The 27021-nt window shown below is 34.8% G+C and overlaps 1 protein-coding gene across 1 annotated transcript in view; it reads right to left on the bottom strand.

Moving 5' to 3' along the window:
- Positions 1-25516, bottom strand: part of LOC143230931 (uncharacterized) — a 31283-nt gene extending 5767 nt beyond the window's left edge. Inside the window, exons 1-2 of the mRNA XM_076465258.1 lie at positions 24533-25516; positions 13468-13556 (exon numbers count right to left, since the gene is read on the bottom strand). Of these exons, the coding sequence (XP_076321373.1) occupies positions 13468-13556; positions 24533-25313 (870 nt within the window). The 5' untranslated portion in view covers positions 25314-25516. The remainder of the gene's footprint in view (positions 1-13467; positions 13557-24532) is intronic.
- Positions 25517-27021: the final 1505 nt, after the last annotated feature.

Genomic DNA, 27021 nt, shown 5'->3' with positions numbered 1-27021 from the left:
CTCGAGTTTTTTGTTGTTGTTGTGTTGTTGCTCTGATAAGTTTCACTACTGAGTGCAACAGACCTTGTTTTTTTTTTTTCTAAATGTTATTTGTAAGCATTTCTAAGTCGAATCGCTAAATGGGTCTCCTAAATCTCGTGGAGTTGAAAGATTAACGTACGTCACTACATTCTATGACCTAAAACTTAACATTTTTCACAAGTTACCATTTTCTGCCTTGTATGATTTTTGTGGTGAAAATTATGTGTTATAAATAGATTTAAACGAATAAAAAACGTTAGTTTTCAGGTAAGGCTGGTTATTTAACAAAACAGAAAACATATCATAATGGAAGGTTAAACGATTTCTGTTTGTTTGTTTGTTTTTCGAATTTCGCGCAAAGCTACTCGAGGGCTATCTTCGCCAGCGGTTCCTAATTTAGCAGTGTAAGACTAGAGGGAAGGAAGCTAGTCATCACCACCCACCGCCAACTCTGGGCTGCTCTTTTACCAACGAAGGGTGGGATTGACCGTCACATTATAACGCTCCCACGGTTGAAAGAGCGAGAATGTTTGGTGCGACGGGGATTCGAACCTGCGACCCTCAGATTACGAGTCGACCGCCTTAACTCACCTGGCCATGTCGGGCCATTAAACGAATTCGTTCACAAACACTTTTTTCAAGGCTTCATGGTGGCTTATTTGTTTTTGTTTCTCAGGAATTTCGCGCAAAACTACACGAGGCTATGTGCGCTATCCGTCCCTAATTTAACACTATAAGACTAGAGGAAAGGCAGGTAGTCATCACCTCCTACCACCTTTTACTAACGAATAGCAAGATTGACCGTCACATTATAACGCCTCCACAGCTGCAAGGGCGAGTGTTTGGTGCGACGGAGATTGGAGACCACAGATCACGTGTCAAGCCCCTAACCACATGGTCATATTCAAACTCTCATGGTAGCGCAGATAGTCCTCAAATAGCTTTGCGCGAAAAAACCCAAAAACTCTCATTGTGGCTCAATGGCAAGTTTGAGGGCTTATAACGGTTACTTTCATGCTTTCATGCCTGCTCTGGTCACAACACACTTTTGTGCATTTTGTAATTACTAACAATTTTTAAAGCCTACACCAAATTTTAGCATGTTCTAATTACTGCAATGATTTGTGCCTCCAGGTAGCTCAGCTGTAAAGTTTAGGTCTTATTATGTTAAAAATTACATTTTGATACTTGCGGTGAACACAAGATAAAGAATGTATTATGTCATAATTTGAACAAAAATATAAATTCCTACTTAGTTTTAAAACTTGTATTATTATCCTTCAAAGCTATGTTTTTCATACTTTAATTTAGATGCTTGTTTGCTAGCGCGTCAATGATTCAACATCTAGACATTCTGTGATAAGCCTACGTAAAACCTAGCAATTTCGTGTAACTTGGAGAAATAATGCTGAAATAGAAATCCCAGAATTGGTGAAATTTTCAGACAGTCAGTGAAATATTTAATGGGTCAATTAATGAAACAGTACATGCCAGATAGTGAGTTATTTAACTCTACAAGCCAGTTAGAAGCCGGACAATGAGTTAGCACGTTTGTAAACAACTGATAGCATGAGGGAATTTAACAACAGCAAGTAGGTTTTGTAAGTTAGTCTGTAAATATCTGTTAAAACTCTGTATAATTAAGCCTACAATTAAGAGTAGCCTGTAGCAAATATTATAAAAGTGATAAAATAACTCGTTATCGTTACGCGGACTTTACATTATTTTTATCAAACAGACTAAAGTAACTAACCAAGTAACAGGACACGTCGTCACATTGATAACAGAAGAGAGATTAATTTGGTGAAATAGAACTTTGACTATACTTCAACTTCAAGATCCCTACAAAAGTACTGAATAAGACCGAGATTTTCTCAAGGACAAAAGCATAACTATATAAAGTGAGAGAGAAAGAAACAGAAAACGAAATAACAAGAAAAGTGGGATATGAAATTGAAAAAAAAAAAAGACCAATGAAATAGATAGCAAAATTCAATACTAATAATAAAAAGAGATAGAAAACTAAAAGAAGGGAGTCCAGAAAAATATAAAAATATTAAAAGAATATTAAAAGATAAGAGACAGATATTTAAGAGAAATGTCACAAGAAACTTGAAATATCAAAGACAAATGAAGACTAAAAACAAATCTTATTTAAAGAAAGATTGGTGAGATGTAGAGAAGTATTACAACAACAAAGTTGAAGAAGTACAGAAAGAAATCAACGACAGAATGAAACATTTGGAAAAAATAATTTGTTAATGTAAAGATCAAGCTAGCTCAACAACTTCCTGAATCCATCCAAGAATTCCAATCAAAAACATCATTTACTACTAAATATGTAATAGGAATGCCCTGCAATCACAGATGGTATAGCAGTAGTAACAACAGATGTTGACTAAATAGGTTCACCTATTCCATATTTAGTTGGTTCATTGATGAACATTTCCCAATTGTGAAACCAACAAACTATGATAGAAATGGGAGGCGTATTAAGCTCAGGTCGAAATAATTTTCTGGATCAATGAGTGGAATAGTGAACAACGAATCTGACTTCCTATTTTAAAAAAAAATATCTTTAATGATAGGACACGATAAAATATCTAATAAATTCATCAGAATTAAGGCCTTTGTAAAACCTAACAACTTCGTGTAACTTGCAGACACAATGTTAAAATAAAAACACCATTATCAGTGAAATTTTTAGTCAATCAGTGAAATATTTATTGAGTTAATTAATTAGACAGTACAGTACCATTATTATATTGTTACAGCTGACAGTTGTAACAATATCGAGCATTGGTAACTGCCTTATCGAAGTGGCACGCCACAAGTAAGAATCCAAAGCAAAGTTCCAGAGCAGGATATAGAAGAAAGAAGAGACTTTAGACGAAGTTCCACGTAACTTGAAAATATTATACAGCCAGTTTTCTTACCTAGATACTCCACGTGAAATATTGAATATTTTGGCACATAAACAATTTATTGCTGCCATAACAAATGAACATAAGAGAACTAGAATGAAGCAAATTAGGAAGATATTTTTAAGGAAAGCTCTCAAGTCGTCGGTGGAACTTGAATCCACTAAAATCATATATAAATAATTAAAGACATTATCTTGAAGCTACAGGTTAAGTAGTATTTAAATATCAACTTTCCTTTCTTGTAAAAATAATCTATAACAGTAGTTCCCAACTTTTATCTATCATAGGATTAGTGAAATTTAGTCCCAACTTTTTGACAGACTGTTTTAAACAGTATTAATGTTTTCGAGTACTTTATGTAACTTTGTAAAACAACATAGTTCAGTAACTATATCTTAAAACACATTTTGTCAACCATCTTTGTGGACTCTGGGAAATTTCCATATGGACCAATACTAGTATATGGACCAGTAGTTGCGAATCACTGTTTTAAACTCGACACGCACAATGGAGGATATAAACCAGAAGACAATAAGTGGTTCAGTTGTAACTTAAAAGGATGTATTGTTTGAAAATACAGACAAAATGGAATAAATCTTTTTCCAAAACAGTGTCAAAAAATGAAACTGTTATAAAATATGGGAGATATGGTCATTACAACCAAGACTGTCAGCGAGCAACATCTATTAATACACCAAGGAGACAACGTCGTAAGGATGAGTTTTTAGAGTCCAACCAGAACAAGGGAACAACAAAGAACCAACCAGATATCTGAAACTAGGTGTTAGGGCTGGACGTATGGGGTAAAGTTTAGATAAAAATAATTCATATGTCCCAAGTGAAATAAGAAGTTCAAACTTAGCTGAAAATAATTCATCTACTGCAAATGAGATAAATTCACTCTATAAAGAAACCAGTCCAGGGGCTTATTGATGGGAAGCCTCACAGTGTACTAAAAAACGCTGGCTCTACTTCTGCAGTAGTTCGACCCAATTTTGTAAAAATATCTGAGAATTATTTCCAACAAAGATGAAAAAAGACTGATTACTGCAAACAGCAAGTTTACATAAAGTTCCAGCAAGAAGAAAGCTAAAATTTACCATTAGTGAAAAAGGCTTCTCATAATTTATGGGTAATTGACATCAAGGAAGAGTACATTTTCAGAATTGACTACATATGGAATTTTAGATGCAAAGTTAGACTGGTCGTACATACCTTCACAGTCTCTGATCAGGAAACCCCTGTGCACTACATGAAAATTACTACACCACAATTTGAGCTTCCAGGAAGAACAAGGAATTCAGTCGTAGTACTACCAATAATTTAAATATTCATACCATAACCTGTTAAGAATAAATTTGCATCTAATGACTGGGCCATGGTATATCAAGTTTTTATAGGGTCGCGATTCTTTACAGTAGGTGTCTGTGACTTGTTGACGATAAATTCCGACAGTAAACAAACAGCACCAGTTCATCTTTTAAAATAATATATCCAAAAGCATTCAAATGTATAGTATACACAAAAATTATTTACACTATATGTTATCACAGCTGAATTTAGAGTTTTAAATAATTCACTTTTTGTCAAAGGTCCTAAAGACTAGATCAGTTATTTTTAATGCAATTGACGAGACGAATTATTTCTTCTATATTACAACACAATTTGCGAAATTCATTAAAATCACCCCTATAGTTGGTTGCCACAATCATATCCAAAGCTTTAAGTAATTCTGTCCTTTTCGTTAAAGTCCACACAGGCAGGTTCAGTTACTTTCAAACACTCTTTAATTAACAATACAAATTCTTATTCTTTATCTCTGTTATTATAATACAAACTGCGAAACTCTTAACTTATAAATCGTCCATTATGGATAAATTGACTCACAGTTAAAGAAATAAGAAAGCTGATGTTAAATCCTCACATGAGGATGACTTACCACCTCACTTATAAGAGCTGTTTGAATAGATCTGGAGAGGTCTTACAGTTGATTTATGCCATATAATATATGTCCTGCTCATATAATATCAAGATATCCTTTCTCGTGGACCTCATGAGTTAGGCCAAACAAATAAAAATTCTCTTAAAATTGATCCTGGATATGCAAACCCAATACATCAGTTAACTAGCAACTCTTACTTGCAAAACAGGCTGATAGAGATAGAAGCCACAAAGTATAATGGAACCAAGTACTAGTTCATCTATTGTACTTGAGAAAAAGGATGAGTCAATAACAATCACTGTGGACTATCAGATGTGTTTAATTTTTTTTTTAAAAATATACCTTCTCATTGCTAAAAAGGATGCTCTAACTTGCTCGAAATAGCTTTCAACATATCTTAAGAGCAAATGTTGACAAGTGCAAGTCGATAAAGCAAGTAAATAGAATACAAACTATACTGCAGAAAATGAATAACGGCAGTTTGTTATGTGCCATTTAACCCATATAACGAATCTGCTACATTTCAACTACTAAGGAACGTAATATTTATCTGTTACGATGATAGTAATCGCACATAGGAAGATCTTTGATAATGCTTTTGAGGGATTAAGGAAGGTTATAGGTTAGTTGAATAAAAAGAACCTTGAGGTTTTAATGAGAATCAAGAACAGTTGAGAAAATTCCCCATAACAAAAGTCGTTCCATACAGCCTAATGACAAGGATGTACAATTGTACACTTTAAAATCAAATAGCTACTTAAGCTGATAAACATAAAAAATTGTGGTCAAGATCTTCCACTGCTACTTATGATCTACTAAACCGCAGTATATGAAACTACATCCAATTTACTTACCATCATCACTCATATTTGGGAGACAACATAATGTGCAGATGGACCTTTTTTACACATGTCTGCAAGATAATTACCCGAAGAGTCTTACGTAGAATATTCAGAGACACTTGGGGTTTTAAACATGTCCTTACCAGGAAATGCTTAAATCATCTAATGATAAAATGAAAAGTCGTAATGATATTAACGTTCATAAAACTTGATTCCCTCGAGGTGACGTAGTGTGGCATCATAAAATCACTGCCACAAGAAAGAGTAAACTCCAAAGTTAAGCGTGTATTGGGAAGGACCATATATTGTGTTGAAATGGACCATATATTGTGTTGAAATTAATTAACAGTTTATTTACAGAATCCAGAAGGTCACCCATTGTGATTATCTTTGAAAGACTATCTGTGGGAAATGACAAGTTGTGTAATTTCAAAGAAGAATTTTCCAGCAAAAAGTCTACCTGATGGCGAGCTCAGGGCTTCTGTCAAAATCATTTCAAGGGGATCGCCTGAAACTCTACAGTAACAGAACTGCATGTGACGTCAAAGAGCAAGAGATCATCCTATCTACAAAACATAACTCTTGGAGGAAAAAATCTCCAAAAATATTTGATGAATGTACAATTACATGTACTGCTTTATTTATGTATTAAAAGTGTTCAAGGAATTTCACAATCCCTGAAATAAGCATAGTTATTAGCTATATTTTGAATATTTTAATTTTATTTCTGTTTGACAGAGGGTGCATGATGCAATAGATAGTAAGTTTGTGAATGTTAAGACCTCCTTGAAATATAGAAATTTCCTATAGTATATAGAAAAAATGGTACAAGATAATACAAGAATTAATGGATGAGTTAGTCAATCGTTGAATTATCCCAAGTTTACAGTGGTACAGTGATAAGTTTACCGACTTACTACGTTAATATCCGGGAGTCGATTCCCCTAAATAGACACAGTAAATAGCCCAATGTAGCTTTGTTCTAAAATTATACAACCACTGATCAATGAGTGAATCAGTCCAGTTCCCATTAGTGAGTTATTCAGTTGTATGATTCGTTTAGTAAGATAAATAGTGAGCTATTTAGCTGGTTTGTTATCAAGAAATTAGCAAAAAGCAATTTATATTATCTAGATAATTTGCTAGCAAGTTATTTGTGCATACCATTAGTCTCAGAACATGTGCTTATATATTGTTTGTCAAGTTAGACTTGCAAATAAAAATAACGTGTATCAAACGTTAAAGACGAAATAAACTGCAGTAAGTTGTTATTGTTATGCAGACTGGACATGATATTATTTTTAATAAACAATATAAAAGAACCCGCCCAGCGATGGAAAACGTGTTACACAATTATTATTTATGATAAATAGTTTATTGTTAATATTAAACACATTTAAATTGTGATAAAATTCATGTCTGGTTGGAACTTGACAAAATCTTCTGACGAAACATTGAGTTTTTGAACAAGTAGAGTTGTTCTTTAAAAGTTTAATTATAAATCATTTGATAAGTTTAATAGTATTATGTTTCAAACTGTAACTAGACTGTTTTACCGATTTATAACTCAGGTTTTAAAATTTACAAAACAGTGTAGAGGACTAAAACAATTTCAGTAAATACTTTCGGAGTTTGATTACTTTTTACTTAATGCACTAATTCATAACTTATTAATGTAATAATAAATCAGAAAATTGTGAAATTTTGATTCTTGTCTGCATTAAACATTAAATATATTCATTTATTTCGAAGTAACCACAAATCCAACTAAGTCTGGATTATTTCATTCCCTACGTTAAGCTTATTTTATTGGTAGTAATAATACTAATCGTTTATACAATTTCAAATGAACTTTCGTTAAAACAGTTACCTAAACTATTGAAGTTTAAACAGTATCTGATTGCTAAAATAATAACTCACTGGCTAACTTAATAAATATACAGTAAAAGACATGGGTAAAATCCCTATTTTTCATTAATAATTTGGAAACGTTTAATTACTGTGCTGTAATCAACAAAGGCCTAACGATAGAGTAACGAAAAGCTTGCAAAAAAGTTAAATAATTGTTAGTTTTGTACACAAGTAATGACCCTCAACAAATGTAACAATCATTCCCAAACTAACTTTCTAAAACGTACATTTATAAAACTTGTCGGTGTGAGTTTCCTTTCTAAAAATTATATCATGCGGCTGTATGCTATCTTTTTAATGTGTCACTAGAGGGAGTTTTCTACAAGATATAATAATTATCGGAAGTGCATAATATTCATAAAATTGTAGTCCCATATAAAATCTCGGATGTTTGCAAAATAGAGTGCAACTAGAAAAACGCCAGATTATTTATTTGTTGTTAACCCCCAAACTACAAATGGAATATCTCTGCTTTGCCTACCAGGAATATATGCATCAGGTTGTTAATTAAGAGTTATAAGCCTACAGATTTACCATTGAGCTAATGAAAGTACGTCAGACAGAGTTATCCCTGAGATACCTCTACGTTTCTTACCAGATGTATAGGCACCCTGTTGTTAGATATATAAGCCTATAGACTTACCACTGAGCCAGAGCAACACCAAACTGTCTTAGTTAATAATTAATTAAACGGTTAAGAATCAATTAGAGAATAGCTGTCAGGCAATGTGAATTTATGTGATTCGTTATTTTATTACTGAGTGATTCAGTTATAGAGATAGTTATTAAATTATCACACAGTTAATCAGTGAACGTGTTTATTATCAATCGATTAGTGACTTAGTTTTCTAGACAGATGGTTCGAGCTTTAATTGTAAGTCACATGTACCTTAATTTTAAATTTTCTGTTGAAACGTTCTTTGTGAAATTAGGCCAACCCATGAACGTAGCTTGTGTAAAACGTTATTTAAGAAATAAATTAGTTCGTTGTCATTGAGCTATCTGGACTTTGCATTAGTGTAACGAAACAATAAAAAAAAGGATACTCAACAATGGAAAAGTTACAACACTTGTGTTAAAAGTGAGATAGTTTTATGGAAATGATACTGAACTTTGACTAAATTTCAAGATGGCAACGTGAACACGAAGTGAGATCGAAAATTTGCCATAGTTGATGAATGGGTGGAAGGAAAAGCAAACAGAAAAAAAAAAAAAATTAGCATAAAACAGATCAAGAATAGAAAGATACAAAATTAAAAGAAGACCAAGAAGAAAAAGAGGAGAATTTAAGAAATAATTACGAGGAAGAGACGTGAGTCGCATTCGATATGTGCCAAAATTTAAGTTCACTTGCAGGCATTTATAGGATGCGACTGAAAAAATAAATCAATTTGTTATAGTCAACTCAACAGAATTTGCATTATTTTGACTAAATGAGTCAAAATAGCCCATCTGAAGCAAATATACGTTACAAGAATACTTTCGATTAGATCATCATCACGTCCAAGTATTCTGACTTAATAATCTATGGTCATATTATTATCAGTGAAAACACAATGGCTTTACTGCCTAAACTTTTGACATGTAATTGAGATTTATATTGTAGATTAGTTTGTTGTGAGGCACATAGCTACAACATTGGCCCACCGCGGATATCGAAAATCAATTTCTGTTTGTTTGTTTGTTTTTTAATTTCGTGCAAAACTACACGAGGGCTATATTCGCTAGCCGTCCCTAATTTAGCAGTGTAAGACTAGAGGGAAAGCAGCTAGTCATCACCACCCACCGCCAACTCTTGGGCTACTCTTTTACCAACGAATAGTGGGATTGGCCGTAAATTATAACGCCCCCACGGCTGAAAGGGCGAGCATGCTTGGTGCGACGAGGATGCGAACCCGCAACCCTCAGATTACGAGTCGCACGCCTTACCCACCTAGCCATGCCGGGCCTAATCAGTTGCTATATATTACAAGGAAACACTTACGTCTTTAAATATGCAAAATGTAACATTTTACAAAATTATCAATTCGTAATTCAACCCCTTCCTTCCGGTGGCTGAACAGTAAGTGGAAAGACCACAGATAGTGCATTGTGACAGTTTGTGTTTTCAGATGAATAAAACCTTTCAGGCCCTTATAATTACAAACAATATCAAACGTGACATCATCTTCGTACATGCACATCAGAGATAAGCAAGAAGCAGTTACGGTCTTTTTATTTATTGTCTGAAGATGTTACGTTGGTTATTGTAACAAAAATATATTTAAGTACTTTATTATACTTATTTAGATAAGAATAAATATTTGTCAAACGAGTTAGTTTCTAAGTAAACTTTATTTAAATCTATGGTTAATGTACTGATAATTGAGAAATAGGAATTGGTAACCCTAATCTTAAGGCATTGATATTAGTATTGCCACAAGTAACAGCGGTATGGTGTAACGTATTATTGGTGTAGTTAGAAGTGAAATGTAAATATAATTCTTACCTTTAAAAGTTAAATGATCCAAGTGGTTTCACATGTTAGTATTATTATTAAACATCAAAAGACGTTTTTCTTTTTAATTCCTTAAGTTTGTCATTATTAAATTAAAAATTCAAGACGACCCATAGAGTTCGAGTTCATATAAAATAAGTGTGATATATTACCTATTCATGCTGCTTATATAGGTAAGTCCGTAGTAAGAGTACATCCATAATCTTTAAAGAAAAAAAAATGTCCCATAATAAAGAACAACGGTAAGTTTACGAAGTTACAATACACAAATCTAGGGTTTGACTCCTCCAGGAGGACACAGTGGATAGCTCAATGTGGCTTTACTTTAATACAACCAAATAATTTTTTTCCACATATATTATAACAAAATGTCTGATTGCCATGAACCATAAAACTAAACAATGACCTATTTACGCTATTTACAACTGTTTTACAAACTTACAAACTATCTGAGGCTTTTATACGGGTTAGAACTGAATACTTTATCGAAGATACAGATCCAGAACGAGCATCCCGCTTAAACTAACGACGTCTTTCTTGGCTAGCCTCACACCAATTAAAAGTTCACGTCTTATCGAAGAAGATATTTAATGTCCTTGTAGAAACAGTTACGTCCGAAATAAATTACTGAAATTGGACAGTTTTTTAATGTTCGAGATTTATAACGTTCCTGGTGAAATTCTGTAGTTTTCCGATAAATAGATTCACAATTATAGCTTCCTAAGCCTATAGCGCATTGCCTGTAGCTGTCCAATATTTTCCTCCGTTACTCGGCTAACTACCTTTTATTGGTATCACGCGATTTTCTCGACGCTTCGATATTCTAGCGCGTTTTTGTAAACAAATATTGTTGATTTTCACTTTCAAGAACGTTCTACGAATTTCAAGAACAGGCGAGACCTGCGCAATACATAACCATGAATATACATCACAAGCAAAAAGAAAACTATGCAGAAAGAAGCATAGGCACAAAAATAAATGTACAACAGTAAATCTGTTACACATTACTAAATTAGGGACGGCTAGCGCAGATAGCTCTCGTGTAGCTTTGCGCGAAATTCAAAATAAAAAACTTTTCCTCACGTATTTCATCAGTGTCGTTGAGGATGTGCAACAGTGAGCGAATTACTCTGAAAATGGAATAACAGGCGGTAAAAACAATACTTTGTGTGATCACTTTGAGGTATGTTAAGAACTGTTGAGCCAATTCTGACAAGATATATACCATGGAATATTGAAAACTGCCATTTTAGTTAAGTAATAAAATCAAGACATATCAACAGATGACGCATTCTTAATAAAATCTATTCATAGTTGTCTTCAATAACACTTAACAGATAAAATGTGCTAACCTTTAACCTATGATGTAACGTCACGTCCGGCCTGGCATGGCCAAGCGCGTAAGGCGTGCGACTCGTAATCCGAGGGTCGCGGGTTCGCGCCCGCGTCGCGCTAAACATGCTCGCCCTCCCAGCCGTGGGGGCGTATAATTTGACGGTCAATCCCACTATTCGTTGGTAAAAGAGTAGCCCAAGAGTTGGCGGTGGGTGGTAATGACTTGCTGCCTTCCCTCTAGTCTTACACTGCTAAATTAGGGACGGCTAGCACAGATAGTTCTCGAGTAGCTTTGTGCGAAATTCCAAAACAAACAAACAAGTAACGTCACGTCATAGCATATCAATAAATAACAAATTATCTCGATAACTGTTTACATACGTAATACATTACGAGGCGAAACGTAGAAAAATTAAGAAAACATAGTTCTTCTCTTCATCATTGAAAGTTCACATTTTAGTTCACAACTAAAGAAGAAATCTGTTGAACATGTGTCAAACTTGAATGATACTCTTAAAAGAGGCACGTGTAAAAGTTGGTAGGGTGACGTTACAACATTGACAGGTCCTTGTAGTATGTATGGTGGATGGAAAAGCGATCCCTCCCCCCTCCAAAACAAGAGGTCAAATGTCCAGTTTTGGGATATTTATTATTATTCAATAAACACCAAAGTGCTAGTATGGTTTTAAAATACCGCTAAGAGAGCCTAAGCATAGCCTTTTAACACAAACTGGGCCATATATTTAACATGTGGGACAAATATCGATGTACTGACGACGCCAGGTAACTCTGACGATATAAAATAAAAAGTACAAGTACGCATTAACTACAAGACTTGCCTGTTAAGAAATTAAATTTTTTAGTGGCGAAGGAAGCGGGGAGCCAAATCCCCCTCTTTTCAACCTATTCCAGTAAAAATGCATCCGAACTAGGAAAGCTGTTTTCGGGGAAAACAAGAAAATGCATGAAATGTAATTAAAATCCAAAGAGCTTCCAGGGCCTTAAGGCGAGCCTTGGACCCTGGCTTTAATGGGTGCGCCTATTGCACACGTTCCCTCACTTCACTCGGTCAAATAAACCTTGCTTTCCTTTTATTTTGCCTACTACACCTATGCATTTATAAACTCATAATTGTTTTCAACTCATAATGTACTTATCAATTATATTAAACTTTGATTTGATAATAATTAAGTAGCTTGATATATTTGAAGGTGCTTCGTTTCAAAACAGCACATATCACAGGGATTTGTCACGTGAACATCAAAAGTATGACCGTATTTATATTAACAGTTAAAAAGTTCTAAATATTACACGATCAGATCCAGCTTTATTCGATCCATCGTATAGCCTACCTGTACAATAACAAATCAGTTTATACCCAAAATAAATTTAAGTTTGGTTATGTCATACACAACCAAAAATTAAGATGTCTACCAAGTCGATGAAGCACTTGTTCGAACTGTCAAATGGCTAATTTACATTGACCATCTACTTTTATTTTAAAACATTCGTTCAAAACATAAGTTAAATCTATACACAAAAGATATTAAAACAACTAGTTTCGTATGAATGAATATTGGGTTTTCATTATAATTTTTGCTCAATATTAAGCTTTAGGCTAAATATTAAGACAGCGTAAAAAGTTTTCGAAATTCAACTTCACTTTTGTAAAACCTACTATTAACTTTAACCTTAAAACTCAGAATTCCACTGTTTAATATATCATGTATCTACTACCTGTGACAAAATGCTCATTTCAAATTCGAAAAATCCGTCAATTACATTGATCTAAAGTAGTGTTTTGATAAGAGTTTTAGCAAGCCAGTCACCGTATTTTGCCTATAACGACTAGAACTGAGATGAATGTACAAATTTAATACTATGGGCTATTCTAAATATATTAGGTTTTCTAAGGATCTTGGACAATTGCATCAACACTTACTATTAGAATTCCGACATGTTAGACTTGTGTTTATCATATAAGTGTTAACTTACCGTGTTTTCAATGAATGAATGTTCAATAAACACCAGTTCTGCCTCTTGCTCATTTAATACGATTGTTACTGATTTTTCGTTGTCTTCCGCTATAATAAAAAGAATCGAATATGAGTTAAATTTCATCAAATTATATAAAATTTAATGTTTTTCTTTTAACAATTTTTATTTTATGATGAGATAAGTGTATCTGAACAACATTTAATCTAATCAACATACACTATTTTGTACTCTATTTGATTCCTTGAAATGTACAATTACTCTCTCTAATTATAGTAGTCCTGGCATGGCCAAGCGCGTAAGGCGTGCGACTCGTAATTCGCGGGTTCATGCCCGCGTCGCGCTAAATATGCTCCCCTCTCAGCCGTGGGGGTGTATAATGTGACGGCCAATCCCGCTATTCGTTGGTAAAAGAGTAGCCCAAGAGTTGGCGGTGGGTGATGATGACTAGCTGCCTTCCCTCTAGTCTTACACTGCTAAATTAGGGACGGCTAGCACAGATAGCCATCGAGTAACTTTGTGCGAAATTCCAAAACAAACAAACAACTCTAATTATAATTACTCTCTCTAATATTTGCTCCCCAGTGGTATGTCTGCAGACTTATACTGCTAGAAACCGGGTTTCGATACCAGTGGAGGACAGAAGGCAGATGGCCCTTCGCGTATCTTTACGCTTAGCTACAAAACAATATCTCTTTAATATTAATAAAAAACTATTTGTTTGTTTATTTGTAACATAGTAAAGCCATGTTGGGCTAGTTGCTTTAAAACACATTATTTTTTTCTCATAACTGCCAAACAAGCAATCAAATATGTTTTGTTCTTTTTGGTTTTATTTTGTTGTTTTTTGTTAAACTATGTATTATAAAACCAAAATTACAGAAATTTTCTTTAATATTTTAGCTGCCAGTAACGACATCAAATCTCTAAAAATGCTTGTATGGGATGGAGCAGACAGACAGTTTTGAGAATGAACAACAACGTGATTGTTTTCTTACACACATATATATATGCTACAAATTTCTTTTCATTTTCATGGAAGGTAATATTGGAAAAACGTTTGTCCGTAGGGGCTTTACCGTTTTTCACGAATTTCTGTTTTTTTAAGCTGAATAAATCGAGGAAAGATGCCACTAACCTGACCTTCACCTAAACTTGTTTCTAAACTGAATAAAATTTAACACGGATGCAACAAACCTGACCTTCATATGAAGTTATTTCTAAACTGAACAAACATTAACACAGATGCCACAAACCTGACCTTTATATGAACTTGTTCCTAAACTGAACAAATCGAAGTAGGAAGGGTTAAAAAAAACTTGGCCTTCATGTGAACTTTTGGCTTATAAACTTTCATGACTTTAAAACCTTTACATGAAGGTTACCTCTTTAGCTGTACTTCAAGTAAAACTCTGAACACGTTAGTGATTTATAATCATTGTTTAGTTTTACCAGATTATTTAATACCATAGTACACAGTTTATCTTACAAACAACGTACTGTGGTGTTAAATAATTTGGTAGTATGGTACTATAACCATTTGAAAAGATGTGGTTATAAATACAAATTCTGATTTGAGCAGCTACGTAGATTGCCTGTGATTTTAATTTTATATAATAAGTTTGTTTTATGAATTTTGCGCAAAATTACACGAGGGCTATCTACTCTAGCCGTCCTTAATTTAACAGTGTAAAACTAGAAGGAAGGCAGCTAGTCATCAGCACCTACCGCCAACTTCTGGGCTACTCTTTTACCAACGAATAGTGGGATTGACCGTTACATTATAACGCTCTCACGGCTGAGAGGGCGAGCATGTTTGATACGATGGGAATTCGAACCCGCGAATTGCAAGTCGAGCGCACTTACCATCTGGTCATAACGGGCCATATATAATAAAAGACCTGCTAAAAAGGTGTAGGGTTTACAGTGCGGAAGTAGATTTTCTTTTCAATTTCAAATATAAAGAAGTACGAATTTTTTAAATATCTTTTTCGAGATATAAAAGTTACTGTTTTAATTTTGCTGAAGTATAGCCCTAACAAGAAAAATAACTAAAAAACCTACCCTATTTAGTAAAACAAAATATTTACAGAATGGTGCAAAATATGAAATATTCTAAACGTGAAATAAACAAGAGAAAATCCTCAATAACTGTGGCTATAATTTGTTCTAAAATCGGTCAAGAGATGGGGATATAAGCTAAATTTTGTACTTGCAAAAAACCAAAATCGGCGCCATTTTATGAGCCACTATGCCGCGGCTAAAAATGAGGTAAAGGAGACGAGAAACATGTGTGGTTAATCATTTAACATCTTGCGCTTTATTTCAATAATACTTACATGTACATAATCCAGAATCATAATACTTACATGTACATAATCCAGAATCATAATACTTACATGTACATAATCCAGAATCGTTTTTCTTTATTAATATTTATTTGAAACATTTTACAACTGTAACAGTATATCTAGATAATTCTAAAGTTTGTTCCTTGTTGGCACTGATCCTTAGATATAATATCTTACATTTTAATTCAGTTGTATATGTTGCAAATAATTATAAACATCACCCGTTTTAACATTAATGAAATTCTACATCATGAAAGTATAACTTGTTAGATGATTCTATCATGCTCCACTTGTACATTTTTGCTTGTTCTCGTTCGATCTGAATAATGAGTAACCAACCCAGTGGGTAAGTTGCTCAAGTTCTTAAAATAAAGTGAAGCGTCACCTGCCTCGTTTTAGATACTGGAATAGTTGTTATGAGGTCAGTGAAAACAGCACGGCGCATAAGGAGAGAGTGCGCGTGTATTTGGTACGAAAACAAACTAGGCAGTCAAAAAAGTAGGAGGGGAAAACATTTCAGAAAGTAATAAATAAATACGTAAGAATATTTAAAACATCAGTCAAAGTTTGATTTACGTAATTAATATTTTCTTGTACATTTATTGAGTTTTTTTACTCATTGGCAAAATTTCTCTCTTTGTTTAAAGTTCCACTACTCAACGATTAACGATTTATCAGTATCTAACAACATGTTTAAAATCACTGAATAATAAAAATCGATTTGATATGTTTTACTTGTTATTAATATTGTATGATTAAAATTATAAGAAAATTAAGGTAAATTTGATCTGAACTGAAATTAAAACCATGAATAAAGTTAGATATATACATTCATTACTAAGCCAAATATTCGCTTAGATTATTTATAATTTCTTCAAGCGTTCTTACTCATGCAACGTCTGCGAAACACGACAATTGAAACGAACGCTTACCTTAAAATTAATATCCTGTTTTTAGTTCATAAGAGATAAATATCAATGTAAAACATAATAAGCATGATTCCCAATTTGACCCCGAGAAAGAAAGGTAGATCCATGAAAAAAAAAAAAACTCTCGGGTTATATGGTTTTTATTCATCTCTAGCAAGATTTCTTGAACGGTCCCGCATGGCCAAGTGGGTTAGGGTGTGCAATAATGTGAAGGTCGCGGGGTCGAATCCCCGTCGCACCAAACATTCTTGCTCTCTCACCCGTGTGGGCGCTATAATGTGATGGTCAATCCCATTATTCGCTGGTTAGAAATGTGCTCTCAGAGTTGGTGGTGGGTGGTGATGACTAGTTGCCTTCCCTCTAGTCTTACACTGCTAAATTAGGCATGGCGAGAGCAGATAGCTCACGTGTAACTTTGCGCGAAATTCCAAAACAACCAGATTTCTTTTGCACCTGAGATTTTTCTAATGTCATGAATACAACAAACATTTCAGGGCTTAACCAAATCGATTCTTTTAAATAACTGAGTTTAGATACACTGCACCAGGTCAAATGATAAAAAAGACACGATTTTATTCCATTTTACTTCTATGCCAAAACTATGTGTGACAGCTGACCGCCCAACAAGCTGTCAACGAACACACATACGGTTAAAATATTTCAACAAACTATTTTTGGATACACTATTTTTTACTGATTTCTTGGTTGGATATTAACACACATGTCAGCTATATGTAAGGCACTGATCAGGCCACTTGATAAAAGGAAAGGCAGTTAAATATTTCATCACTGAAAGAAACAATTAAATTGCACGCATACGTAACGTCATGTTGCAAGGTATGACCATTGCCAACTGACGTATTCAGTGCTGCATGTTCTCTGATTGGCAAGCTCTTTTAAACGTATTACCAGCTGAGGTGAATAAACGACTAACGTGGCATATATATAACTCCAAATGCAATCGCTGACAAATAGGAAAAAAGCCAATTTTTTTAAAACTATGTGATATTCTATAATTACATCATCAAAACGTTTTATGTTTTTGTAAGACAGTAAACTGCGACCTCTCCCCATCATAGTAAACGATGAACTCTTTTTGTCCTCAACATATTCAACCCTTTCTTTTAATCAAAGTGCAACCTTTTTATTGTATTTTTAACGAACGTTCATGAAATATCTATGATTTTATGGCTATCAGTAACAGACGTAATATGTTTCAAATCTAACACTTTGTTTCCACCAGAAAAATTCAGGCATTTTAAATGAATTTAATAACTGATTGATATTAAAAAAATGTATAAACCATATTAATAGTTCTAGAACTAGGATACTGATTATTTACAATGTAGGAGGTGATGAATTTTGGAAACAACAAGATCATAAAGTAGGTCTTAAATTACAAAATTGAGAACTCTGAAATTATAAAGTAATTGCGATATTGAATAAAAGAAAAAAACTATTTTCAAAGGATCGTACTTTAAAATAATAAATTTGAAAATATGCTTCTGGTTCTTCAGAACCTAAGAAACAGGAAGAAAGATGGCACAGAACTGAATATAAATTCACATTTAAGTATATGTATTTAAGAAACAGGATGTTTTGACGGGTCTGGGATGTACGCAAATTGCAAAAGTTCATAAGGAGATTTCGTTGATCATTAGCAAAGTGTGTAATACTAGTACAAGAAAAACTTCGTTGTTAACTTAAGTAACAAAATATGTGTTTATTCACGTGTAATACTGCTTTATTCCGGACGCAATCGAATCGGGTCAATACTTTGACAATTAAAGACATGATGAACTACAAATATTCAGAAAAATAAGTAAAAAATAGTTTTGAAATATCTTTAAATTCAGAAATAAGACATTTCTACGAACGATTTTAGATTGTAAGAAAACCGGATGTTTTGCGACAGAGGCTGTTCAATAAAAGTGAAAACTTATGTTGGGTTTACGAATTCGTGTTGTTAATGCTTCCTTAGTTTTCCTTTTGTGTAAGTCTTGTTCTTTACTCAATATATTTATGTTTTTGTAACTTATGACTTACTTTTTCTGTGTATGCTTATTCATGTATGATAGTCTTTCTAAATACTCCTTAAATCTTGTGTTTATGTTTCTGCTGGTTTTACCAATATATGCATGTAGATCAGTGAAAGCCATTCAATATACCTATATTTTGATTCGTGTCGTGTACTCATTGTTGATCAGTGTTTGTTCCATTTCATATGTTATTCGTATGTGTTTTTATGTTTAATTTATTGTCGTGTGATGTTGAAATTTAAGATGTTATTATTGTTTTGTTAGTTGTTTTTTTATTTTCAGTTGTGAAGTTTATATTGCAGTGGATGGATGGAGTTAAACTGTTTAGAGAAGTAGTTTTATTGATGTTGGCCATCAACGTATTTCCATCTTGTGCATGAGGGAACAAGGAACATGGCTGCTTGTAAAATTGTTGTAGAAATCATGAACTTACAAATTATATATGTATATGTAGTTGCAGGGGCGTAGCCAGAAATGACCATGGGGGGTTAGTTTGAGTGCTTGATGCAAGCGCCGCAGGCGCGAAGCCATGCTAGGGGATGTAGGGGAAATGCCCCAGGGGAAATGTTTTAATAAAAACATAAAAGAAAAGCCTGAATTATGCATTCTGAGACCACCTTTTTGGCAAATTTCAGAATGGCACACTGAGTTTTTTGTCTTATTTTTTAAATCATAAACAAATATAAAGGCCGAAATATATAATATATAACTTAAAGTTATCAGGCCCAGCAAAGTAAGCCTACAGTCCTGCCATCAACATATAAAACTCAGGATAGTGCAAAATATATGTATATTGTCTATAATCTGTATTCAAATACCATGGACAGTGTATGTTCAGATTCCCTGGATTTCAAGAATTAACTTCACAAATAAACAGTGGGTGGCACCGTGGCAGGCTGGCAGCACCATGGTACTGTGAATGTGACGTTGACAAAAAGAATGTGACGTTAACAAACAGAAGTTGCGATAAACAATCATTCACTATGTCAAGCCTGAAAAAGCAAAAGGCACTGCATGGGTTCTTTAAACCCATTCATGAGGCTCAACCTGATCAATCTGCTGCAGCCAATCAGGTTGAATCAGAATTATCAACTGAATTGTCAGAGTCATCACCGTGACCTTCTACCAGTGCTGCCACTACCACCTCAGGTCCAGTCTGGGACATTTGAAATTACATTTCTGATGATATCAGCATTGGTAAACAGGTAAGTTGACTCCTCATTATATTAATTTTGTATTAAAAATCATGCAAACACTTTGATGAGTTTTAGATTGAATATTCATTGCTGCTAGTGATTGTAGGCCTACAGCCACAGGATGTTAGGCCTGCACTGTGAAGTACAGCTCTAAGCCTTTCTCTTCGAGGTTATTGTACTCTCATAACAAACTTCCCTATGTGAAAAAATAACTCAATTAGAACTATGTCTTTCTGTCTCTTTTAGATAAACGCTGAAATAAAAAAATGCCTCCTTGAGAATGCCTGGAAGCCAGGGAGTGATTATGTTTTCCCCCAGTGTGGTCCAAGAAAGCTGCGTTTTTAGCATCGTTGGTGGCTTTCACAGTGGAGATGGCAACTCTACAGTCAACATGCAAAAGTGCCTTCTGCAAGTACTACTGTGTTTTTTGCTCCTGATGGTGCTGGTGTTGGAAGCCAGAAATTAGGACAACTAGTGAAATTTCCATACATAAACTGGAAGAAGGCTGTTGAAGACTTTAAGGCACATGAATTGAAACAGTACCACCAAGACAGCAAAGAAAAAGCTAACAATTTTCTACAGGTCATAAACACAAGTTAATCTGTGCACTTGCAGCTTGATGCAACTTATAAGCAATAAATTTAACAGAACCGACAATATTTAATGTCTATTATTGATACTGCATTGCTGTGTGGGAGACAGGATTTAGCTTTGAGGGAAAAATATGATTCTAGTCCAATGTTTGTTGTGAAACTGATGAGAAACCAATCAATAATGATGGGAATTTTCGGGCAATTTTGCGCTACAGGGCGAAGGGTGATGTCAAGCTTTCAGCAAGCCTTAAGAGTACAAAGAGAAATGCTACGTATCTGAGTCCTCAAATTCAAAATGAAATCATCAATGCCTGTAATACTCATGTTCTTGATGCTTTGGTCAAACGGGTTAATGCTGCAAAGTGTTTCTCAATATTAGCTGATGAAACAACAGATATTTCAGGCATTGAACAGTTTTCGCTGTGTTAGATATTTGCATGCCAATGACAACTCTGTTGCAATGAGAGAATATTTTTTGAAAATTATACCTGTTTATGATGTGACAGGCAGAAACTTAACTGATGTTATCACAACCAATCTGACAAAATATGGTATTGACATGGCTTACCTACGAGGACAAGGGTACGACAGTGCTACCTCTATGAGTGGAAAATTCAATGGTGTCCAGAGACACATAACTGATAAATTCCCACTTGCACCGTATGTACACTGCAGTGCTCGTTCCCTAAACTTGGCAATTTCTGATGCGTGTAAAGACGTTTCTGTGCAAATTGCATGGGAGTAATTTATAACATTGAAACCTTTCTCAATACACCCAAACGAAAACACGTTTTGGCTTTTTCGGTGGAGAATAAAGCACCTGAATCGAAAAAAAAAACGTTTGAAAGGTCTCTGTCCCACCCGGTGGGTTGAGAGGCATGACTCAGTCATTGTCTTTCTAGGATTAATCCATGTTGTTGCAGATGCCCTTGAGACCATATCAGGTTGGTAAGGCAGAGATTCTGCCACGCAGGCCAAACAATTGTTGTGTTCTATAACACAGCCAGAATTCATCATCACTCTACTTACCATTGCTAAATTGTTTTCCTTTAGTTTCCTCTGTGCAACTTACTGCAGCAACAGAACATTGATTTAGATGCTGCGATGTATCACACAGAAATAGTGGAAGATTTAATCCGTTCACTCAGAAATAATACTGTGAATGAATTTAACAACATTTTCTGTGAGGCTCAAACTCTGTGTAGTGAGCTTCAAATTGACATCATAATACCAAGGCAGGCTACAAGACAGATGTACCGTGCTAAACTGAGTAACAGTAACAAACGAAGTTCATAAACTCTAAAAATATTGTTTTTTGTTTGCTATTAAGCACAAAGCTCCATAAAGGGCTATCTGTGGTCTGCTCACCATGGGTATCAAAACTCGCTTTCTAGAGGTATAAGTCCGTAGGTATACCGTTGTATAACTGAGAGGCAAAAAGTATGGGGCTGTTATTAACTTTTTAAAAAATATCCTGAAAGAATATCCTCCTGGCGGGGGAAAAACAACTAATCTAAATTTTTAAGTGTATTATTTTTGCTGTGAAAAAAACTGTAATAAAGACGATCAAACAGTAAAAGTATAATGACTATGAACACAACTTCTTTTAAGCCATGTCTTCCAATAAAAACACACTAATACAAATACAAAATAAAGAACACTTCTCTGTGTGTGAAGAATAAAGGAAACTTCTGGTTTCCTTTGATTATACACGGAAATTACTTGATTAAGATTCGAGAAATACTTCACACTTTCCTCCTTCCTCATGGAAAAGTTGTTTGAATAATGCAATAGGAATTTAATAAAAGTGGTAGATTATCATGAGGTTAAAGCTCAACTGTGTATCTTAGGCCATCATGGGACTAGAGCTTATCTGGCAAGTATTGAATCTGTTTCACCGTTGTTTCTTAATCTATGAAAAAGTAGCAAAGACATACTCTACAAACGTAAGAGTAGATATGCTTGTAAAAATATGTAAAGCAATATTCAAAGAACGTAAGTGCAGATGTATATGTATATACAGTCATGTGTAAAAGTTAGGACACCCTATAAAAGCCTGTGTATTTTTGTAACATTTTTGGATATATAGATATTTAATCTCAATTTTAACAATACTGAGAGATTATAGGAATATAACTAAACAATTAAAACTGAAGAAAAGACTTTTCAAGATCTTCTGTAAATGTAATTCTACAAAAATGCATATTCTAACTGAGGAAAAGTTAGAACACCCCCACATTTATTCCCACTTAAATTGGCTCAACTCACATACAGGTGTATCACATACAAGTGTGCACATGATTAGAAGATCGTTACTCAGCATTTTGAATGAGGCTTGCTCTATTTAAACCTCAGACATTTAGTTTTGTGTGCTCCTGACTGTTGAAGTGAGAGTGAGCACCATGGTAAGAGCAAAAGAGCTGTTTGAGGCCTTCAGAAAGAAAATTGTAGCAGCTTATGAGTCTGGTAAGAGATTTAAAAAGATCCCAAAAGATTTTAAAGTCAGCCATTCCACTGTCCGGAAAATAGTCAACAAGTGGAGGGCTTTCAAAACAACTGCCAACATGCCCAGGTCTGGTCGTACAAGCAAGTTCACCCGGAGAGCAGACCGCAAGATGCTAAAAGAGGTCTCCAAACACTCTAACATGTCATGACGGGACCTACAGCAGGCTCTGGCTACTGTTGATGTGAAAGTGCATGCCTCTACAATCAGAAAGAGACTGCACAAGTTTAACTTGCATGGGAGGTGTGCAAGGAGGAAACCTTTGCTTTCTAAGAGAAACATCAAGGTTAGACTGAAGTTTGCCAGAGAGAATGTAGACAAAGACCAGGACTTCTGGAATAATGTTCTTTGTACAGATGAGTCCAAAATTGAATTATTTGGACACCAAAACAGAGGACATGTTTGGCGTAAACCAAATACAGCATTCCAGGAAAAGAACCTCATACCAACTATGAAGCATGGAGGTGAAAGTGTCATGGTTTGGGGCTGCTTTACTGCAGCAGGACCTGGACAGCTTACAATCATAGAATCCACCATGAATTTTACTGTGTATCAGAGGGTGCTTGAGAATCATGTTAGACCATCTGTAAGAAAATTAAAGCTAAAGCGGAACTGGGCCATGTAACACGACAATGACCTAAAACATAGCAGTAAATCCACCAAGTACTAGCTGAAAACTAAGAAATGGAGAGTCCTGGAATGGCCGAGTCAAAGCCCAGATCTTAATCTCATTGAGATGCTGTGGGGTGACTTGAAACGGGCTGTACATGCAAGAAACCCCTCAAACATCTCACAGCTGACAGAATTCTGCATTGAGGGGTGGGCAAACTTTCTTCAGACCGATGTCAGAGACTGGTAGATGGCTACAAAAACGTCTCACTGCAGTTATTTCAGCCAAATGGGGTAACACTAGCTATTAGGGGGTAGGGTGTCCTAACTTTTTCCTCAGTTATAATATACATTTTTGTAGAATTACATTTACAGAAGATCTTGAAAAGTCTTTCTTCAGTTTTAATTGTTTAGTTATATTTCTATAATCTCTCAGTATTGTTGAAATTGAGATTAAATATCTATATATCCAAAAATGTTACACAAATACACAGGATTTCATAGGGTGTCCTAATTTTTTCACATGACTGGGTATATATATATAAACCAGAGGAAAAAGAACGTAAGAAGAAAGTATAATCTTTTTGGATGGCAAAAAACGGGAACACTTATATTGACAGTCGTCTTATATACGAATAACTTATTCGAAGTCCTCCTGGGTTAGATGTAACTGGAGGAGTTCGGCTAAGTACTAAAAATAAGAATATCCAGTTAATTTTATTGTAGCGGAAGGGGGCGTCGTCTTTTAAGAAGAAGCAGTTATATTAACATAACATATTTTCATGCGCTGTTACATACCCATTGATGCAACGTAATCTTTATTTATTAGTTATTTAGTAACTCACCCAGAGACGTATCGTAAGCATTGATGTATTCAGACGTAGTAAACTGTGTTGTGAGGCATGATTTTCCAACGTCTGGACTTCCTATTATTAGGACCCTGTGTTTCATCGTCTCCGTCACAATCACAGGTGGCACAATTTTTCTATCACATGCTGGGCCAGGGGTAATGGTCAAAGTTGATGTTACAAAAATCTGGCTGGAGTTCCTTGTCGTTTCCTCATCTGGTTTTGCCACTTTCTCTGAGTTGCGTTTATTAGAAGCAATGTTTAAAGCGCTGCGAGATTTCGATCTGAAAGAGTCACCTCTATTTATGACTCCCTTATCAGTTACGGAGAAATTTCGAAGACGTTGGTAATGTACTTCCTCTCCTGGAAGAGGTAGGGAATAGTTTGAGGACGTTCGGGCGACAGATGAACTTTGTGGTGCAACAGCTTTTTCTGTCGGGATGCTCGAAATTCTCTGCCTAAAGCGACTACCGGGGTCAGTGGGATCATAAGGCTGTGGTCGACGGACAGTTCGCATAGATTGGGATCTACCTATAGAACTGCTTGGTTGTCGCCGCTCCAAGTCGAGATTAGGGCTACACGGTTGGGATCCAGCATCGTTCTCAGAATCTTCTTCCGAGTCCTCCACGGTAAGTGTGATTCCTGGACCTAAGCATAACGAACCGGTGCGACCATTTCGGCACATCCCTTCCATTTGTGTCATACGCAAAAGGTCAGGGGCACTTTTTGGGAAGGAAGCATAAAGTGTAGGACCAGATTCGTTTCCACCTGTTGCCATGGTTTCTTCTCTTTGATCCAGGCACAATAACTTCCTTGTCTTTCTTCTTAAAAATTCACACAGCTAAATAATTACGCTTTACCTTCCTTCAGCCTTCACGTAAGTAATGTGTTTCTCTGTTAGATCTTCTGCTTATAAGCTTGAGAGGTAAGAGTCACCAGGATATCTGTCTTCTAAAACTATAATTGGCCGACTGCCCACCACGTGACACAAGTCCTGCTTTAAAAAATGTCGATCTAACAAACTACATGTAGAGATCTTGCCAACTTTTTAGTTGCCAAATATTTTTTAGGACTAACGGACGATTCCCTCTGGTGGTATTTAAGTAAACTGACAGTGAAATCGAAAGAATAATGTAATAACATCGTAAATATTTGGAACATTTTATGTGATTAACATAATTCAGTGAGCTTTTACTTGCTTAGCTAATTAGAATTATTTCTAAAAATAAAAGAAAACATTCACAATGATGTCGATTACAAACTACAGATAACTAGTTATAAGACTTTAATTAAGCACGAGTAACGTAGCGTTTTAAAAACATCTCGCTTTGTAGCTGAACCTTGCAGAATTGTGAAAGTAACGGATAAAATTAGTTTTAAATTAATCAAATAAGTTTAAATTGTAGAATAAGTGAACGGGTTCTTATCCTAACGTCTTAAACAAGGTATTGCATATTGTTGAACTTAGTTAATACTATCGTGTTTCTCCGATAATAAGACCTACCCATAAAATAAGACCTAGTGTGATTTTTGGGGATAGTTTAAATATAAGCCCTACCCTTAAAATAAGCCCTAGTTAAGAGTGGCAGGAAGAGGAAAGAAATAAAAAATAATAATTTATTAATTAGTTTAATAGTTAGTTAATTAGTTTGTTTAAGTATTAATCAGTTAGTTTAATAGTTTAATAATAGTTTATTTTAAATGGTTAGTTTAATAGTTTTACTTTGTAACTTCATTTTTTTAATATATCAAAATAAGACATCCCCCGAAAATAAGCCCTAGTGTCATATTTTGGAGTGAAAATTAATATAAGCCCTGTCTTATTTTCGGAGAAACACGGTAACTTGTGTAAAGAACTACACCTGTCATTAACTACAGAACAGACCGAAAATTGTGATACGAGGACTTGAAACAAGCGTTGTGTTTGTTGTTAAGTGAAAAGACACAAAACTGTACGCTATCTGTGTTGTGCTTACCACGGCTGTTGAAACCCAGTTATAAATGTTACGCACACATCAGACTTATCGCTGAGCTACTGGGACACTTATACTAAGTAATGCCTTTAAGCTTTGAGCTCAGAATTACTGAAAGATGTAAGAAATAGAACTGAGTTGCAAATTATACATTAATTTTAACTGTTCACGTTGTTCTGTTAATTAAGCTTAGCAAGGATGTCATTAAACAGAACGTAGTCTAGTACGGAAAACGCTTTCTAATTTTAAAGAGCGAAGTATAATACAACAACGTTCTCGAAATGAAACTAGGTAATATACTTAAAACTATATTGTTTCAAACTATGGAGGGACCGTACTTGTTCTAGTGGTTTAGAGTACCATTCATGATTCATATCTGTAAGAAAGCGCAACAAGAGTAACTGTCAAAAACCTATTCTTCGACCAAATAAGGGTATTGAAAGAGCTGGTGGTGGACGCTTTTGACAAGTTGATTTCCTTGTTACTTGTATTCTAGTAGTTAGAAATTAAAAT

This window comes from Tachypleus tridentatus, chromosome 10, assembly GCF_004210375.1.
Source record: "Tachypleus tridentatus isolate NWPU-2018 chromosome 10, ASM421037v1, whole genome shotgun sequence".
NCBI classification, from domain to species: Eukaryota; Metazoa; Arthropoda; class Merostomata; order Xiphosura; family Limulidae; genus Tachypleus; species Tachypleus tridentatus.
Note: the sequence above shows the minus strand (reverse complement) of the source record. Positions and strands in the feature narration are given on the sequence as shown.